The sequence below is a fragment of the Lissotriton helveticus genome, chromosome 3_1, assembly GCF_964261635.1.
Source record: "Lissotriton helveticus chromosome 3_1, aLisHel1.1, whole genome shotgun sequence".
NCBI lineage: Eukaryota > Metazoa > Chordata > Amphibia > Caudata > Salamandridae > Lissotriton > Lissotriton helveticus.
Window position 1 is genome coordinate 983,635,378 of NC_136061.1, and position 20,277 is coordinate 983,655,654.

Here is a 20,277-nt window from a genome sequence, read left to right on the forward strand (position 1 = left end):
TTCTAGGTGGAGCCTTAGTGGTCCCTTTTTTTGCTCTTGGTGCAGGGACCGGAGTCGGAGGGGTATTGCTCTGAGGTACTAACTCCATAGCTGTAGTAACATTATGTTGTTCTTCTAAATTAATTAGATCTACAAAAGGGTCATGTTGCTGTGTGATAGAGGCCGTGGATACATTCATAATAGAACAATCATTAAGGTCCTCGATTGGATCGGTGGGGAAGGTTTCATCACTAAGTGAGTGGAATACCCCTGATTGATTCATTTGGGCACAAGGTGGCGATTCAATGATTCCCAAAGAAGACCTCCGAACATTGTTAATTTTTGCCACCACCTGCACCAGATAATTATCCATGGTGTTAGCCGGAGTTACAGGCGTTTTTTGCTTCGACATTGTAGTCAGTCAATTGCAAGCAGCACAACCCTAAATATAAATATAACGACAGCAAGCCACTTATGCTTCAGATATAGAGTTGTGTCGCCTTACCACAAGTAGATTCGCAGGTGGAGGAAAGAGGGGTGGCCCAGTCCAGTCTCTCACAGTCTAGAACGGGCTAAAACGGGCCCGCCCTTGGCCCGGGCTTCGCCCGGCGTCCCGCTCGCGTCCCGCGAAGCTGGCCCTGCGGCGCTTATGTGCGCCTCCCCTGGCGCCCTCGCGGTGTCACTGACGCGCGCCGCCGCGTAGGCTGCCGGGATTCGCAGTCCCGGAGCGGCGGCGCCAACAAACTGCAGGTAAGGTGACTCTCGGCGGTGGCGGCGTGGGCTGAGTCTCCTGGCAAGCTGTGGAGCTGTGGAGTATGGAGCGTCGCCTCAGGTAAGTAAAATAATGTCCCAGAGCTCCGCCGGCCCTGCGGCGCTTATGTGCGCCTCCCCTGGCGCCCTCGCGGTGTCACTGACGCGCGCCGCCGCGTAGGCTGCCGGGATTCGTAGTCCCGGAGCGGCGGCGCCAACAAACTGCAGGTAAGGTGACTCTCGGCGGTGGCGGCGTGGGCTGAGTCTCCTGGCAAGCTGTGGAGCTGTGGAGTATGGAGCGTCGCCTCAGGTAAGTAAAATAATGTCCCAGAGCTCCGCCGGCCCTGCGGCGCTTATGTGCGCCTCCCCTGGCGCCCTCGCGGTGTCACTGACGCGCGCCGCCGCGTAGGCTGCCGGGATTCGTAGTCCCGGAGCGGCGGCGCCAACAAACTGCAGGTAAGGTGACTCTCGGCGGTGGCGGCGTGGGCTGAGTCTCCTGGCAAGCTGTGGAGCTGTGGAGTATGGAGCGTCGCCTCAGGTAAGTAAAATAATGTCCCAGAGCTCCGCCGGCCCTGCGACGCTTATGTGCGCCTCCCCTGGCGCCCTCGCGGTGTCACTGACGCGCGCCGCCGCGTAGGCTGCCGGGATTCGTAGTCCCGGAGCGGCGGCGCCAACAAACTGCAGGTAAGGTGACTCTCGGCGGTGGCGGCGTGGGCTGAGTCTCCTGGCAAGCTGTGGAGCTGTGGAGTATGGAGCGTCGCCTCAGGTAAGTAAAATAATGTCCCAGAGCTCCGCCGGCCCTGCGGCGCTTATGTGCGCCTCCCCTGGCGCCCTCGCGGTGTCACTGACGCGCGCCGCCGCGTAGGCTGCCGGGATTCGTAGTCCCGGAGCGGCGGCGCCAACAAACTGCAGGTAAGGTGACTCTCGGCGGTGGCGGCGTGGGCTGAGTCTCCTGGCAAGCTGTGGAGCTGTGGAGTATGGAGCGTCGCCTCAGGTAAGTAAAATAATGTCCCAGAGCTCCGCCGGCCCTGCGGCGCTTATGTGCGCCTCCCCTGGCGCCCTCGCGGTGTCACTGACGCGCGCCGCCGCGTAGGCTGCCGGGATTCGTAGTCCCGGAGCGGCGGCGCCAACAAACTGCAGGTAAGGTGACTCTCGGCGGTGGCGGCGTGGGCTGAGTCTCCTGGCAAGCTGTGGAGCTGTGGAGTATGGAGCGTCGCCTCAGGTAAGTAAAATAATGTCCCATTAACACATATGGCAGCAGTCGGTGATTGCCTGCAGTAAGATCCTCAACATTTGCAGGTGTGAACCATTCCCCTTCTACTTTTAATGGCTGGTTTTGTGTTTTAAGCGTAATAGGAGCATTTTTTGTCTCTGGCCCTGGCTTGGGCCTTATTTTGAGTTGTGTTTAATTGGAAATCCTCAAATTTCTAGAAAGTGACAAAAGAAGGGTAATCCACTGGTGACATTTCCTGTGAGTACCATCCTCAAGGAAAGTTATGTAAAATAAACTGTAGGTTCTCCACCAGATTCAGCACTTTGTGCAGCAAACATTACATTCCGCATTAGCACAATACTCTCTTCCCTTTTTTGTTACTCGTTCAAACTATCTTGACATCATCTCCACTTCGTCTCTGTTTCCATCTTGCAGCTTGGTACTGATTCCTCTCTCTTCTTTTATTGGCTTGTTCCTCCCCATTTTCCATCCCACCCTCTACTCTCCCAGTCTCATCCCCCCTTACCAACTCAGTCTTTCCTCGTTCCATATTCTCCCTCTTGCTTCTTCATTCTCCCTTCATTTTCTTCCTCTTAATCTTGCTGCTTTTCTAACTTTTGTTTCGTTTGTCTTTTCATCTCTCCATCCTGTTATCTGTCTATCTCTGCTCCATTTACCAGTCTTGCCTCCCTTCCTATATTTCTGTCTTACTGCTAAGTACGTCTCTCTCCTCTCATCACATCCCTCTCACTGCTCCTTGTCTATCTTAGTTTCCTTTCTTAAAATTGGTCCTTTTTGAATCTTTAGCGTTTCTATGCATATTCTGCTCTCCTCTCATATCCCACCCACCTCCTCTTTGTGTTTATCATCACCCTTCTAACTCCTCTGCCTCCTCTGTGTGTGTCCCTTTCCTCTTAAGATGATTTATCTCAAGTGTTTTCTTCATGCAAGTTTCTTTTTCCTTATCTCCTTTTAACCAGCCTTTCTCCTAACCAATGGCTGCAGTGTAATAGAAGAATCATTTTTAAAATAACTTTAGTTGATTCTATTTTTGATGCATAAATGGCCAAAGTTTAAGCAATTGCTATTTATTAAGACAAATAATATAATCTGTTTGCGCTAAGAACACCATTCAAGATAATTACTTGGACAATGAAAGGAAAACATATACATCAAAATAAAAGCACAGTGCTACTCTTCGATTACTTTTTTAAAGACCTGTTCATTACTGCCACCACAGTGTGTCAGCGGTTCTCAGCGTCGCAGTTCACACTTCTGCTGCTGGCAACGCAAATGATAGCAAGTAAGCAGTATGTAGACGGTGCCTCCCTGCTCCTGTGTATGGCCATTGCTCACCTGAAATTGCTTACTAACAGGCCAGAGACAGGCTTCAAGAGACAACCCATGCATTGAGCAGCACTGGGACATTGCAAATGCTGCTCAGACACTACTACAGCCAGGTCGTCCGATCTGCCCCCACAACACATGTGGAGGGCAGCGAAGATGTTTTCTATCCTTGGAAGTGGCAATGTCTGCCTTGGGGCAGAGCATGGGAGGGGGCAGAGGGATGGAAGGGGGCAAAGGTGTAGCAGTACTTGCAAAAACACACTGCCTGGAGCAAATCAAGCACACCAAGCTCTGCCACCGAGCAGCAATGAAGGGTTGCGCCTCGACCAGTGGAGGTGCCACTCTGGTATGGAGAAATAAAGATGTTGCTAAATGGTCAATCAAACACACCCCGTTGTCATAGTGAGATGGTGCCCTACATTATTCTATACAATGAAGTGAATACTGTAACAGGATGTACTAATCTGTTTATACATCTAAATAAAGCACTCCATTACCTCGCGGTCTAGTTAACATGATAAAATATACAGTCAAATAAATAAATAGGGCTCACAGCATCTTCACGTGATAACAAAAGTTGCCACTGTATATTTTCCATCTTTCATTTAACGAAAAGCCTCTCTAAAAAAAAATCTCTAAACTCCTGGCTCATGGAAGATTCTTTCTTTTAGCTTACACTCTGGAGCAATGCTGGCACAGTTCCTACCGAAGAGACACATATGCATTACATGCCAAAGTGTACTGCAGAGCAACAAGTGAATTTGTTCCAAATATGTTTATTCACAACACAGCAACCTATTGTACGATCATAGTGTACTGTTGCATATATACAGAAATAACAAGCCTGCAGACCAGGATTGAATATGGCCCTTGAGTGGAACTGTATGTGTAGTAAACCACTAAGATGCCCTCGGGCAGGCTACCCCCTGGCTGCCCAGTAAATTCTTTTTTAAGAAATTCAGAGAAACGTCACGGGGTAATCATTGGTAGCAGAGGGCTACACACAAGGTATATTTAATTAAGTATATATTAAGGTTATCATGAGGGTCCATATCAAAAGCACTACTTTTCTAGCGTAGTAGTTAATTTACCTATTTGGTTAATTCTAGGACATGTAGTCTTGGTGTAGTTCAGTGTGATCATTTGGATTAACACACGAGAAATTAGCGCTTAGTAAATAATGTGCGGAATCTGAAAAGTTGTATCCACTGCAGAGATTAAAGTGATAAACGTAGAGACTTTGGGGACGCCTGGCACTGAATTCAGGAGCAGGGACAGGGTGGGGGAGTCACGCTGGGTGACAGAGTATGCATGGTGACATCGGTCAGCATGAGGAAGGGCTCTTGCATGCAGGGCTTCATGTAATTTAGGTGGGGCATGCAGTATTCAGGCTGGCTTCTCGCAGTATCCACAAGAGGCCTGTGTTGCATTTAGAGGGATTCACAATATTCAAATAATCTTTGGTGGGAATTTACATAGCACTGGGGGGTTGCCAATATTTAGGAGCAGTTGCGTCTTCCTCCCATATAATATTCCTCAATTAGTGCTCCTCCTTTTTCATTCACAGCCCTCCTCCACCCTTGTCAATATCCTCTGCCCTTTTGCCTGTTTTCTTACCGGGGCTGATTTCCAACTTCCATCGTTCTCCCGAAGTGGGACTCTTAAAGTCCATTGTCGTGTTGGTTTCACTCAGTGACTCACTGTATCTCTACTACAGTGACGGGAATTGACAGTTTGAAAAAGCAAATCCCGACACACTTCACCACCGCCTGCGCCGAGAGACCGACGTGTATAGCGCGTGACAGCTACTTTTGAAGAGTGCCGCAGGTGGTGGGCAAAAGTTATTGCCAGGGCCGTCATTGGTAGTACTTTCATTCGCTACAAGATTGACGGCCCCGTGACCCACAGACTGAACACCCATGGCACTATTGACTATGGTGGCTGGCAACACGTTGCAGCAGGTGTGCTTGCAGACACACACATAAACATACTCTGGACAATAAAGTTTGCAGGGCCGTCATTGGTAGCACTTTCGCATGCTACCAGATTGACAGCCCTAGGACCTAAACATTAAGGTACACTTTTTGTATCCTCTGAGGTGGTGCGTGCAGTGCGGCACACTGGCCAATCAGGCCAGTCATGCTGTGGAGTGCACCTTCTGTGCCCATTTGCTCGGGGCTGGCAGCCAATGAAGTCTGGCATTGCGGAGGCACCCGCTTAAACAAATGCGCACAACAGGCTAATAAATGCCCCAAAAGTAGCCGCCCGCAATTTGGTCTCTTTCTTGAACAAATGGGAAAAATGTCACCCATTTGTGAGGGAAATAGCCCAATCTGGCAACACTGAAACTAGTACTTCCTGTCTCCACCCAGGAAGTTCCTGGCATCTCACTTCTGTCTGGACCAGCTAGACCGCTGACCTACTTATATAACAATGTCCTTTCCTGGAGGACATGACAGTGATGTCCAGGATCATTTTGCTAATTTTCCCTGTGAGAATTGTTTTCAGCATTGGCATTCTGATCTTTGCTGCAGATGACGACCCCTCCACAAATGAGTGTGTGCGTGTGTTTCCATCTCTTAGTGCATGAGGCAGGACACCATTCTTGTAACTATAATTTTGACAGAAATTTTTAAAGGTGGCACCTGCTTCTTTATTAATACCTTTGCATGACACAATAGCGCTATTAAAGTGGAAATCTACATTGGCAAAGTTGCACTAAAATATCTGGTTTGCTAGGATGTTATTAACCAATGTCAGCTTTAGAAGGTAGGCGGAGAAGCCTGGCTCTTCCAAAGGAACCTGCTGACCCTTCAAGACCAACCACAGCTGAGCAAACTCTATTCATTTTGTCCTAATGTCTAAATCTTGCATTGATGTTGCCTGCTTCCTCATGGCCCAGAATCCTAGTCCAGGCCTGATTTTATTTCTATCTCCACTGATTTAAAGCATACCACATGTTCATTATTGCAAAACGTGCTAATATTTTAAAGATCCAATCTGCAGATAGAGTTATTTTCCTGTAACACCGAGCTTTATAATTTGGCACCTGTGATGCCACATCCAAGCCACCACCACCAACAGAGGAGAAGATGGTGCCTAAAACTGTGCCTTAAAGGCGATAGCTCCAGAGAGGATCACTACGTAATGTAGAAGCTGATTTAATTCTGGTGTCCGTCAATGTTATCTCCATTTAATTAGACATATGCAAGTGGTAATAGGATGTTTGACTATAGATTCTGTTTTTATCCACTCGCAGCTTGGCAAAAAGTTGCAAGGGGTGTCAAGCTCTGAAAGATTTCAAGCTTTAAATGAGTGTTACTGATCGGTAACATACCCTGGTACCTAATTTCTGATTTTCTCCTATTTAATTTTCCAGATACCCGACAGTCCACCTGACTACCAGAAGTATTATCGACAGATGAATAAGGTATGTCTTCGCCTTTCAAGCTCCTGTGATTTCACCATTTCTCAAACTGTCCCTTGTGATTTCATTGTGATGAGTTTGCCTCCTCCACCATACTAATCCTCACACCTGCCACATTCTACTCAGACTCCCTTAAGGGCTGTCCCTCTTCTTTCTGCCATTTCCCTTTCATCACTACATCCTTTTTTCTCAGTTTATCTTTTCCGCTCATCAATCCCCCCCTTTATCCTTTCATCAACCCCAACTCACCCCCTTTCCCCCATTCTGTTAATATCCTCCAGTTTTGATTAAAGTGTGTTCATCACTGACTGTCCAAACAGAGCCACCTTCGCGTCCTTGCCTCAGTGTGCCTTGCATTCTTACAGGGAGGATTCCCCTTTAGCACCCGGGACTGTGGCTGGATCTCTCCTGACTGCACTGCTGAGGGCCTCAAAGCTGTGATGCTGCTGCAGGAAATTTGCCCATTTATAACAGATCACATTCCCAACAATCGTCTGTTTGACGCTCTCAATGTGGTGAGTACTTTGTGGAAGCTTCAGATGCGGGGAGCGAGAAGGTTCTAAGACTGATTTGCATATAGCTGGGTCTGAACTTAGGTGGCAAAGTGAGCTAAAGAATGATGATGGATTCAAACCAGATCTGTGACTGTGGGTGAGTGTCAGAAAGGTTTTAGCGCTCCATCCATCATCTCCTTGTGTTTGCAGCGAGAAGGTTCTTCCCTAGCATTGACAATCAAAGGATGCTCTTCAGATCTCCAGAGGCTTGATACTGAAGGGCTTGGTCTAGAGATCTTATTCCTTTGCTTGGGCATTGAAGAGGGGATTAGCACACAATCTTTCTAGAAGAGTCTGGGGTAGGTCTAGATATTTAATTCCTTCCCTCAGACAGTGAGCCATCGGGAGGTGATACCTCTCTAAGGACACATTTGAGACTTCTAATAGGAACATATCTAAATAGCTTCATTTTGCAGTTCTGTGGATTGTACATAGGGGAGACTATTTTATCACACATCAAGCAGTGGACAATTCAGGAGCAGAACTCTGCACATTTCTCATTCGTGGATAACTGATGGTGTAAGAAGTAAGAGAAGCAGGAGCTGTGAATGGGAGGAGGGATTGGGACTGACCTGATGGATGGCCATGGAGAAAAGAATTAGGAATTCTCTCATGAGGACCAAAACATGGGAGGTTTGTTGGGGGTCCTGCCCCGTATATCATATTTGCTGAACAATGCACCGGAAATACGACAGATACAGAAACATTGGGAGGTGACATTGAAGAGAAAGAATGAGGTTAGTTGTGGTAACAGGTTTAGGGAGGTGAAGGGTAGATATGTGCACTGGTTATAGGAAGCTCTTCTGAAAGGTTGGAGGCAGCATAGTCGGCCCAAGCATTTATGGAACCCTATGCTTTCTTGGAAGAAGGGATTTTACTTCCGCCTATCTCCTGCCATTCCAGCCAAATATTTGTGCACCAGGCTGTAGTGCCAGCCCTGGCAGGCAGATATAAGTTAGAATTTGTGGAACAGGTATTGAGGCCTGTATTGAGGGTAGATGGGGAGTATTAGACACAGCTATGTTGACTTGTAGGGGAGGGATGATGGAAGTATATCTGGAGAGAGTAAAGTGGGGCAGAAACAAGTGGTGTATGACTAGGACAGTGCTTGAAGGCAGGACTCCCCCCTGTTTGGGATTTTATACTTACTGCAAAGTTTGTATTTCCCTATTTCCTGCACGTTCAGGCTCTTTGTCTCTTCCTCTCGCTTGCAGTTATTGAGTATGAGGAACTCAGATGGAGGGTTTGCTACGTATGAGACCAAGCGTGGCGGCCGTCTTCTCGAGCTTCTGAACCCCTCCGAAGTGTTTGGTAAGATCTTTCTCACTGTCGTAGCACCACCACTGACAAAACACCTTACTTGAGGATACAAGGCGCACACTGTTTAGGCGCAGTGGGCATTTATCGCATTGGTGCTTTAAAGAAGGCGTGGGATTCCTACTTTATTGAAAAAAATGTGATTAGTATACGTCAGTTCACAAAATACATGTGGACATCTTACTGAGAAAAATATAGTATAGAATATTAGCTAACAAGTAATGATTACATCATGTTCCTATATGATGAGAATAAGAATATACATTGTTAATGGTCCTATAACTTAATAGGAACCACCAACCTGCAGAGAGACACAATTATGCATCATAGCCTAGAGAAGAAATAAAGTAAATTGAGAAGAATGATGGAATATAGAAGGGTTACAGGGTGGTAGAAGGGCGAGGTTGATAACGCTGCACTTACTCACACATCACTGGGGTGAACCAGATAGTCACCTTATAGAAGGTCTTCCAGAAATTAAACTTTTAATAAGCAAGTCTTTACCATGAAAGCTTGTATGTGTCAATCTCATGGAATTCCGTCATTTTTTTTTAGACCAAATCAAACTAGTTGACATTCAAAGAATAAGGTAAAAGTTCAAATAACGTAAAACATCTTTGACTAAAGCACCAAATAAGAAAACTACTGAGGAAAATCTGGTTTAGTTTCAAAATTGACAGGCATACTTATTTGAACCTTCAGCTCATATATATATATATAGAATACATTAAATTTAGGACCTCTATTAGGAGTGATGCATGTTATATTTGTATCAATCCAGTTTATTTGTAGATTATGGGATCAGGATGTTGGACCTTGTCTCATATGGGGAGCAAATGACAGGCAATGCCTAGACAGCAGGCACACCAGTTATTCTTGCTAAGATGATTTCAGCAGTACAACTTAGAGTGTTTTACTATGCTGTGGTCAGAGATGATTGTTAAGAAGTAAGGTGGACTTTGCGAAGAGTTTTGAACTGAAACCGAGGATTTTGTGATTATAATTGAAAAAATGAATGGGTTTTAGAAAACAATTTATGGAAAGAATATGGATTTAGGAGTCTTCTATTTTGCAAGAATGACCTTTTACTGATAGATGAGCTGTACAGAGTTATTATATGTTTCGATTAATTGTTAGCACAAATAAGATGGAGAATGGTTCATCACCTCGACCATGCCCCATAATATCTTGTAATTGAGAATCCCCATTTTAGATCACAGGTCGAGGAAGGCCAAACGCAAGGAGGAAGAAAACAAAGCAAAGAGGCAACTAGCAAAAAACATCAATAGCAACAAAACTATACCACTAACAACTCCGCTAGCACTAATCTGGTTCAGATCCCCAACTTAAACACTGAAGGACACAAAAACGCCCCCACAAGAAAACTTCTAAATAACTCTAATTCCTATGATCATTTAGTATCCATCCGGATACGCTCTGGAAAAGCTCTGGTTGATTCCACCTGCGCAAACATCTTGCCTGAGTCTTGCTAGGATTCCAACATGGTCAATTGCCATATCTCCTGACAGTGGTGCTGTTCGGGATAGGCTGCTCTTCGTCCACTAAGAAATCATGTCATCCACTCCTTTGTCGGGCTCCTCGTCTCTGTCTCTCCAGGCACCCTCAAAGGTCCAGTTGAGCTGCAGTACCCAGGACACGTATTCTGTTAGCGATTTCTAACCCCACTCACCGTGTGAATTTCCTCTGGCACCAGACTGGACCAGGAAATGTTTTGCTAGCAATCACCTTGTGAGTTTGCTGGTGGCACAGTGCAGCTTCACATCAGATCCATCCCCCATCCCAAGGTGACGTTGAGACCCATATATGTACCACATCTGTGTGCTGACATCAGTGGCTTGTCTTACTGCACCATCCGACGTGAGTCTGGAGCTTTGTGAATCCGTTCTTCTGACAGAATTTTCCTCTCAAAACATTGAGTGCAGGCATGCGTCCCCCTAAGACTACAGTGTTTAAGCCGTGTCTCGATTGTCACCGACAAATGCCCATGACCAATACTCATTACTTCTGTCCGTGGTGTCTCGGATTCTATGGCATGACCGGAGGCTCCGATTATACTTCTCAATTTCTTTATTACTCCAAACAGCAGCCAATGAGAACACAGTAAAGTAAAAAAAAAACATATAAACATACTACATATCCCATGAGGCTTTGAACCACGCCTCCAATATCAACCAATAAACAGAGTCCAAAGTATACAAATTAGCAAGGCACCATCCTGACTGCCTCTTTCTTTGATGCTCAGTAGTCATGATAAGTGCCTTGTTCATTTTTCCAAATTACTGTGGTGTTCTTGCTTTAATGCGTTAATTCATGCTTTATGCTTATTGATTGTATAGATGTTTTACTGGGATTGTGTTTTTGATGCTTAGGATCGCGCTGTGGTTCACGCACATCTTCCTAGTACTGTCAGGCTCCCACAGTGCGTGTTGCGCTGTGTGGGTCTTAGGATTCATGTTTTACTTCGTAATGATTGCTTCACCCGCTTTTGAGTCCTAGATTCCTTCATCCGATTCATGCTCACTCAAGACCCAATGCCCGCTTGACTCGAGCTTTGCTCCAGGCAGGGTCTGGCCCCTCCCCCTCCTCTCAGGGAGCGAGGCGTACTTTGCGAGCCCATCAGGGCTAGCGCTTATGTCCCGGGGGCCTGCATGCAACGGCATTCACGTACACAGGCTCCTGATCACCATGCTGGAGGAAGCCTTGCCACGGGCTGAATAATTGTGGGCTGGCAGCACGCAGTGAGTTTTTGGCCGGCACCGGGCCCTGCAGGGACCCACTTAATATAGCGCTGCCTCAACTCTAAACTACTCAACGCTCTGAATAACTGCTTGGCCTCAGTGCAGTAATTGTTGACAAGCCCTGCATCTAATAGGCAGGCAGGGTTCTACCCTCCATTAGTCCTAGCTGCAGGAGTCCTTTTGGTATCTTTTTAGCCCTCTCTGCGTCAGCACTTCGCACCCGACCGACACCCTTTCTCAGCAGAGAGTTAGGGTTGGAAAATATTGTGATTCTTCTCTGAAGATGGTTATTTGAATATTGCTATATTCCCTATGATGTCGATCTCTGAGGTCCTCGAAAATGAACTGGCTGCCTATGGTCCCATGAAGGACGAGGATTATTATTTTGATGATAATTTTGAGACTATGATTGCCAAATATCTAGATAAGAAATTAGATAAAGCTCTCTCCAAAAACCTTACTTCCTATCTCTCAACGCCTTGACAAATTAATGGGTTCCACCCCTCCCCCACATTCAGATACTCCCAATCCTTCTCGGCTCCCCCCCCCCCCCCCGAACCACCTGGCCTCCCCATGCCTCATTTGCAGATTTATTCTAAGCTCTACAAAGCTAAGGTGCAAACGGATGATCTCCAGCCCGATCCTTCACCCTCTGTCCCTGTTTCCGTTACAGATACTGACACCGATTTAGACACTTCCCAAGAGTCACAACCTCGTAAGCACGCCAAGAAGCGCAAGCATTCCCTTTCTCCCGCCCAACCCTCTCCCTTCACTTTTGATCCCTCTGCCATTGTCCACCCCCGATCCTCTGACTGGGCTCCCGCTCCAGCTGTGGCGCACTATATGCAGCATTATCTGCGCAAGAGTTTCGATAAAGGGGTTCGGGCCCACCTCAGACCTGAATGTCCCTGCCCTGACCTGGCCAATAAAAATGCTCCTACCCCTGAAATGTATTCCTCTATGCAGACTTTCCTAAGAAAAATACAAAAAGGACCCAAAGAAAGGCATTGATCGAGCCCTTAGGGCATGTCAAGATAAACTCTTACATATTTCCGGCCCCTTGGCCAAGATCTTGGAGTTGGTGCTGGATGCGCAGGAAACTGGAGCGGCTATCCACCCTGAAGTCATGGCAGGTTGGACTCAGCATGCGATCTGCCTGCTTGGCAATGCTATCTTCCCCTTATCTTCTGAGAGGAGGAAGTCAGTGCTCCTGAGAATAGACCCCCACTGGTGGAGCATTTCCTGAGCAATTGGTGCAAGCTCACCTCAGACGCGTGGGTTTTACACACAGGTTTACCAGATAGAGTTGGTCGATGTACCTGTTCAGGTAGTTCCTCCTCCCCCTCTCTGTTTTTCCCTACAAGAGCAAACTTTTATAGATTCAGAGCTGCAGGAAGTTCTAACCAAGCAGGCCATTGCTGCGGGAACCTTCGCGGCGGAAGGTTTTTGCAGCAATATCTTCTTGTTGCAAAAGAAAGGAGGAGGTCAAAGATTGGTGTTAAACCTCAGATAATTCAATCCCTTTGTGGTCTACAGACATTTCAAAATGGAGGGGATTCACCTGTTGAGGGACCTGTTATTGGAAAACGACTGGATGATCCGACTGGACCTAAAAGATGCTTATCTCACTGTTCCAATTTGCCCCTCCAATCAGAAATGTCTCCAATTCCAATGGAAAGGGCAATGGTTCTGGTATCTGTCGCTTCCCTTCGTCCTCTCCTCGGCCCCTTGGGTCTTTACCAAACTCATGAAACCTGTGGTCACTCGGCTCAGAGAAATGGGGGTTCACATGATCATCTATCTAGAAAACATGCTTCTTCTAGCACAAGATCCTGCTCTCCTCCTCACACATTTACAATAGATGATGTCTCTTTTGCACGATCTAGGGTTTGTTATGAATCTAAAAAAGTCTATGACATCCCCATCCCAACTGATGGACTTTCTGGGCTTTCAGGTCAACCCGGTGTCGGCGCAATTGCTTCTTACTCATTCCAAAATAAAATCAATCAAGATGGAAATTCGCTCGACACTGTCCAAACAGATGATTTCCTTACGTTCCCTTGCAAGGATTGTGGGTCTTCTGGCGTCGTCAATCCAGGCCATCTTTCCGGGTCCTCTGCATTACAGAACATTGCAATGCCTGAAGATTCATTATCTACAGAAATGGTTCTCTTACGATCATCTCATTGCGTTATAACCAAACGCTCAAGACGAGTTCCAATGGTGGCTAGACCACATGGAAGCATGGAATGGCAAGGTCATTTTCTGGGCTTCTCTCGATAATATCATAGAATCAGACACCAGCCGCTGGGGCTGGGGTGCAAGATGTGGAGAGTTCGCCACAGGCGGACGATGGTCAGCGGAAGAGTTACAACTACACATACATTGTCTTGAGTTGTTAGCTGGCTCGTTTGCCATATGATCAATCTAACTCAGAAGAGCAATTGTTAAATTTTTCTCAGGATGGACAATGTGTCAGCAGTGCGGTATACAAATCACCTGGGCGGGACAAATCTAGCCTCCTCGCCAACATTGCGAGAGAGTTTTGGCACTTCTGCCTCCCCCAGAATATCAGAGTAGTTGCGGAATATATCCTAGACAAGAGCAATCTCGTCGCGGATTGGAACTCCAGGTTCCACGGGGACTTCAGCGACTGGAGGTTGCACCCTTCAGTTTTGTTGCAGATCACGACTATTCGAGGCCCGTTTCAGATAGACCTCTTTGCTTCCCTTCTCAACTCTCAGCTTCCCCGTTTCTACAGCTGGAGGCCGGACCCGATGGCGCTGGGCACGGATGCCTTTCTACATCATTGGGGTCCTCAGAGGAATTACGCCTTTCCTCCTTTTGCCTTAATTCCCAGTGTTGCTGCTCAGATCAGGCGTCAAGGATCCTCGGTGATCCTAGTCACACCATTGTAGAAGACACAGTCGTGGTTTCCAACACTTCTAGAGCTGTCAGTGGATCTTCCATTTCAGTTACCCTCTTTCCCGATGATTCTCCAGGACCCAGTGGGCTCCCGCATCCTTTGGTTCTTCTGAACCAGTTACCTTTTATGGTCTAGACGCTCTCCGGCAACATGACCGCATTGAGGGCCTTTCATCGGAGGCTGCTGATTTTATACAACAGGCTTGGGCTCCATCCACCCACAAACAATATTCTGCATCATGGAAACAATGGGTGGGTTGGTGCCTTCAATGACAGGTGGATCCCGTGGGATCTGATTTAAAAGAGGTTCTTAATTTCATGTCAGAATGTGCAAGTCAGGGTTTGTCCTATCGGACGGTGAATAATTTCAGATCGGCGCTCTCAGCTGGGCATGATCATATTGATGGGAAACCTGATGGTGTTCATCCATTAGTTTGTAAACTTTTGAAGTTCTCGACCTCCTAAACTCAGGTACACTACTTTATGGGATGTATCCAAGGTTCTGAGACTGTTAGAAGCATGGCCTGAAAATAAAGATTTGTCATTAAAAGTTATCCGCAAAACTCACTATGTTGTTATGCCTCATTTTTTGTTGCAGTGTCTGATGTTCATGCTCTTGATTTGGCTGGCAGCATTTTTTCTCCCCAAAGTGTTTCTTTTGTCATCTCCAGGAGGATGAAAACGATGTCAAGTTCAGTTGAGTATCCTGACTTTCCTCGTAATGAAAAGTTATGTGTTTTAAGATGTTTTAGAAATGTATGAGGAACGTACTTTGAGTCACAGGGCCGACTCTTTAGGGCCTGTGCTTTTAGCTATTCAGAACCCTTCAAACCCATTTCTTTGGCCACGTTGGCCCCGTGGGTTAGATGGGTAATGGCGGAAGCCGGTATTGAAGTTGCTGTGTTTGGTGCACATTCTGCGAGGGGCGCTATGGCGTCTAAAGCTTTTATTATGGATTCTCGTTTAGAAGACATTCTAAAGGTTGCGGACTTGTCTTCAGATTCAGTCTTTAAAGTGTTTTACTATAAGCCGATACCTCATGTTTCATCTGTTGTTGTTGGTCAGCTTTGTACCAGAATAATCTGAGCTTCCGGTTCTGCGATAGTGTCCTTAATAGAATCAAAAATTCTTGTTGCGAATGCTAGAAAATGTTGTATTTGAAAACAATTTAGCATTGCGTGAGTTCTGCACAAGCATTAATCACAAAGCTATCCGCGACCGCAAAGTGCAGCTCATCATTGCAGAACTCCACAAGAATTTCAAAAAGCCGTCCAAATTTAGGGCATACATGTGACTGCTTGTCATCAAAGTCATGCAAAGACACAGGTTTGTTAGAGGCCCTTCCAAGAACCCAAACAAGACATTGTGGACTATGTGCTTGGCCTAAGGTTCAGAATGGCTCAGTATATGGAAAAGGCATCCAAGAATCTTGAGGCCAGCCAGGAGCTTCAAAAGCATAGGTATGACCAAAAAGCTGCACTGGGCGAATTTCAACCTGGGCAACATGTGTGAGTGTTGGAGCCAGTGCCACCAAGGGCTCTCCGAGACAAATGGAGTGGCCCTTACCCTATCCTGGAGAAAAAGAGTGAGGTCACTTACCTAGTGGACCTGGGCACAAGCAGGACACCCAAAAGGGTTATCCATGTGAACCGCCATAAGCTCTATCATGACAGGGCTGACATCACCATGCTGATGGTGGCTGATGAGGAACAGGAAGTAGAGAGTGAACATCTCCCTGACCTCCTCTCTTGCGGCCCAAAAGATGGGTCAGTGGATGAAGTAGTCTTTTCAGACACCCTCTCTGCCCAACAGCAGACTGACTGCAAACAAGTTTTGCAACAGTATGCTAATCTCTTTTCCCTGACACCTGATCTGACCAACTGGTGTACCCATGATGTGGACACTGGGGACAGTAAACCTGTCAAAAACAAAATCTATTGACAATCAGACCAAGTCAAGGAAAGCATCAGAGCTGAAGTCAGCAAGATGCTGGAGTTAGGGGTAATTGAACCCTCTGAAAGCCCCTGGGCTAGCCCAGTTGTTCTGGTCCCCAAACCTCATCCCCAGGGTGGAAAGAGAGAGATGAGGTTCTGTGTGGACTATAGAGGGCTCAACTCTGTCACCAAGACAGATGCTCTCCCCATTCCAAGAGCAGATGAGTTGATAGATAAGTTGGGGGCAGACAACTTTCTCAGTACCTTTGACTTAACTGCAGGGCACTGGCAGCTTGGCATGGCCCCAGGAGCAAAAGAGAAAACAACATTCTCCACCCCTGATGGGCACTATCGGTTTACTGTAATGTCATTTGGGTTAAAGAATGCCCCTGCCACCTTCCAGGGGTTGGTGAACCAAGTCCTGACTGGGTTGGAATCCTTTAGTGCAGCTTATCTTGATGATATTGCTGTATTTAGCTCCACCTGGCAGGATCACCTGATCCACCTTGGGAAGGGTCTACAAGCCCTGCAATCTGCAGGACTGACCATCAAGGCATTGAAATGCCAGATAAGGCAGGGCACTGTGGTGTACTTGTGCCACCTTGTTGGTGGAGGCCAGGTCCTACCCTTACAGCCCAAGATCCAGAGTATCAGGGACTGGGCAGCTCCAACAACCCAGATCCAATTTAGGGCATTCCATGGGTTGACTGGGTACTACAGAAAGTTTGTGAAGGGATATGGGTCCATTGTGACTACCCTCACAGAGCTCACCTCCAAGAAAATGCCCAAGAAAGTAAACTGGACTTTTAGCTGCAAATAGGCTTTTGACACCCTGAAAGAAGCAATGTGCTCCACACCCTTTCTAAAAGCACCAGACTACTCCAAGCAGTTCATAGTGCAGACTGATGCCTCAGAGCTGGGGATTGGAGCGGTCCTATCCCAGATCAATGAGGAAGGCCAAGACCAACCTGTTGCTTTTATAAGCAGGACGCTACTCCCCAGAGAGCAGCGCTGGAGGGACATTGTTGGGGAGGCCTTTGCTGTGGTTTGGTCCATGAATAAGTTAAGGCCCTACTTGTTTGGAACTCATTTCCTGGTTCAAACTGACCACAGACCTCTCAGATGGCTAATGCAAATGAAAGGGGGAAATCCAAAACTACTAAGATGGTCCATCTCCCTACAGGGAATGGACTTTGAAGTGGAACACCGACCAGGGACTGCCCATGCCAATGCAGATGGACTTTCCAGGTTCTTCTACTTAGACAAGACAATGAAGACTCCCTAGGGCAAGGTTAGTCTCATCACCTTTCGTTTGGGGTGGGGGGGTGGGGGTTTGTGAGAAAGTGTCATCTTTCTTGCCTTGGTATGCCCCCACTTTTTGCTCAACTGCTGATGTGCTTTGACTGAGTGTGCAATAGGCTCCTGCCAACCAGGTGCCCAGGGCCTGTGTTCCTTCCCTAAAGCTGTGTTGAAACAAAACCTAATTGGCATCTCTGGTCACCTATCAGCCCCTGGTAAATGGTACCCTAGGTACACAGGGCATGGTGACCAGAGAAGACCCCTAAGGGCTGCAGCACTTATTGTGCCACCCTTAGGGGCCCTGTACCCTGCCACCCACACACTGCCTTTGCAGACTGAGTGTCTAAGTACAGAACTAAACAGAGAGTTGACATGGCACACCTCCCTGTGTGCCATGCCCACAACCCCACTGCCCTGGCATACATCAGTCACCCCTCTAGCTGGGTGCCCTATGCCAGTGGTGTGGGCACAGGTGCATGAGCCCTGTGCCCCTACAGTACCCAGGGCCATTCCTGGGCCCTGTAAGTACAGTGCTGCCATTTAAGATTATATGGTGCCGGGAGGTCGTCATTACGAACTCCACAGCACCATGATGGCTTCACTGAAGACTGAGAAGTTTGGTATCAAACTGCTCAGCACATTAAACCCGACTGATGCCAGTGTGAGCTTTAATGTAAAATGCACCAGAGGGCATCTTAGAGATGCCCCCTGAAACCTAACCTACAATCCACGTCTGGACTGAGAGGCTGCCTAGGCTGTCACACAGCAGAATTGTTGCTGGACCCCTGGGTGGAGAGCCCCCCGCTCTCCTGTGCCTGCAACAATGCACATCCTGGGAGAGGTGCTAGATCTCCTCCCCAGGGTGGGCAGGAGGATGCTTCAAGGGCATGCCGCCTCTGTGAGCTTCTCCAGACCATTTGCTATACTCAGCAACTGGCCCCCACCATCTCTGATCCCCACTCTGGTGGGAAGACTGGCAGGAAACCCAACGTCTGGAAGGAGGGTGTGCCAGCCTGTGCCAACCTCACCCCTCAGGTGGGAGAGGCGAGGTGAAGCACGACCCCGGGCTCCGGCCATCTTGAAGATGGGGAGCCCTGCCCAATCACAGCTAGGTTCCTGCCCCCCTCCCACCGGAGGGGAGCAGGCTCGGGGGTGTACCCACCCAGGGACAGTTACCTATTAGTCCCTGCCCTTGCCCTACCTGTAACGCCCCTACATTCAGTATTTAGGGGCTCCCTGAACCTTCCTTCCTCAGATCCCGTTTTGAAAAACAAGAAGAAGAACAAGAAGAAGGACGACCTGCTGTGCAGCTGCTTACAAAAGGACGACGACAACTGACTTGGCCCCAGCCCTCCCAGCCTGTTGATCCTTGAACCTGCTCCTGCTTAACCCCGGCGTCTCCTTCGGGCAGCAACCTCGAGAACCCCGGAGGACCTGCCTGCTTTGGCCCTCTTTGAGACTGGGACACCCATGAGCAGAGGCTCTGCTCCAACAGCAACACCCTGGTGCCAGCCAGGAACCGCGAATCCAGCCCACTCTGCACCCGTCGAGCCCAGCCCGTGCCCGAGTGAACCAAGACCACGAGGACGTCCCCCCGGTGACTGGGACCCAAAGTCCAGTGCCCAGCGACCCCCCTCGACGAACCAGACGACGCCTGCAGCCTCAGAACCAGAGACGCCCCCAACCGCGACCAGCCGAGGGTAAGATTCCCGACACCAAAAGACACCCCTGCACCGGCTCCCTGCAGCCCCCTGTGCCTTCCTTTGGGGTACCTACCTCTTCTCCAAGATCCCAACTTACCTCTCGAAGTAGTGGTTGCACCTGAAGAATTACCGTCCCCGAGTCTGCAGCCTTTGTTCCCTTTTTACCTTCTCCATTGAATAACATTGGGCGCCAGACGACTCAAAAGCACCCTGCACCCAGCTGCCCAAGTGCCGCTGGAAATGCAACTACTACCCTACTCTACTTCCCCACTTACCCTGAGTAAGTGACAAGGAGCTCAGCTCCCTTCCATTGGATAACATTGGGCATACCTACCTCTGCACCCGGCTGCCCCTGTGCCGCTGAGGGTGTACCAACTGTACCTACCTGACCCTGGGGGACCCCATAGTCTATGCCCAGAACCTTAACTTCACCAGTCGAGTACTCACCTGGAAACCGATAACTTACTTTCCTGCCATAGGATAACATTGACTGGTTTGACTCGAAAAAATCTTCTACGTCTGAAGTTTTGAAACTCTAAAATATTCCTATAAAATCAGCCGAATACCGAATTCCGAAGCACTCACCTGTGATCAGGAGAGAAGCCAGAACTGTATCTTGAAGGCCAGTACTGAACCTCAAAAGTAATCCTAACCGGGTTTACTAGTAACCTGTATTTTCTCCATAGGAATCCATTGTCTGCTTTTCTATGAAATTTCTTCTGTCTACTTTTGAAAACTTGAAATATTCCTTAAAAATTGTACCGACTACAGAAACGTAATTACTTACCTGTCTTAAGTAGAGATCCCAGTGCTGGGCCCAGGAGCCCAGTACTGGATTACAAAAGTAACGAGAACGTACTTTACCTGTAACCTGAATTTTCTCTTATTGGATAACATTGCTAGATTTTCACTGAAAAGTTTCTAAGTGTGAACTTTTAAAATACCTTTATATTCCTTCAAAAAGTCATTGCAATAACCAAAACCGTTTTTACTGAACTGTTTTCAGCTTAAACCCCAGGACTGAATCTAGGATCCAGTCCTGGAATTACAAAAGTAACTTACAAAGTAAT

The 20,277-nt window shown here is 47.6% G+C and overlaps 1 protein-coding gene across 1 annotated transcript in view; it reads left to right on the top strand.

The window, feature by feature from the left end:
• LOC144824194 (lanosterol synthase-like) overlaps positions 1–20,277 on the top strand; it is a 227,102-nt gene that overhangs the window by 146,774 nt on the left and 60,051 nt on the right. Inside the window, exons 12-14 of the mRNA XM_078683350.1 lie at positions 6,669–6,719; positions 7,082–7,231; positions 8,485–8,581. Of these exons, the coding sequence (XP_078539476.1) occupies positions 6,669–6,719; positions 7,082–7,231; positions 8,485–8,581 (298 nt within the window). The remainder of the gene's footprint in view (positions 1–6,668; positions 6,720–7,081; positions 7,232–8,484; positions 8,582–20,277) is intronic.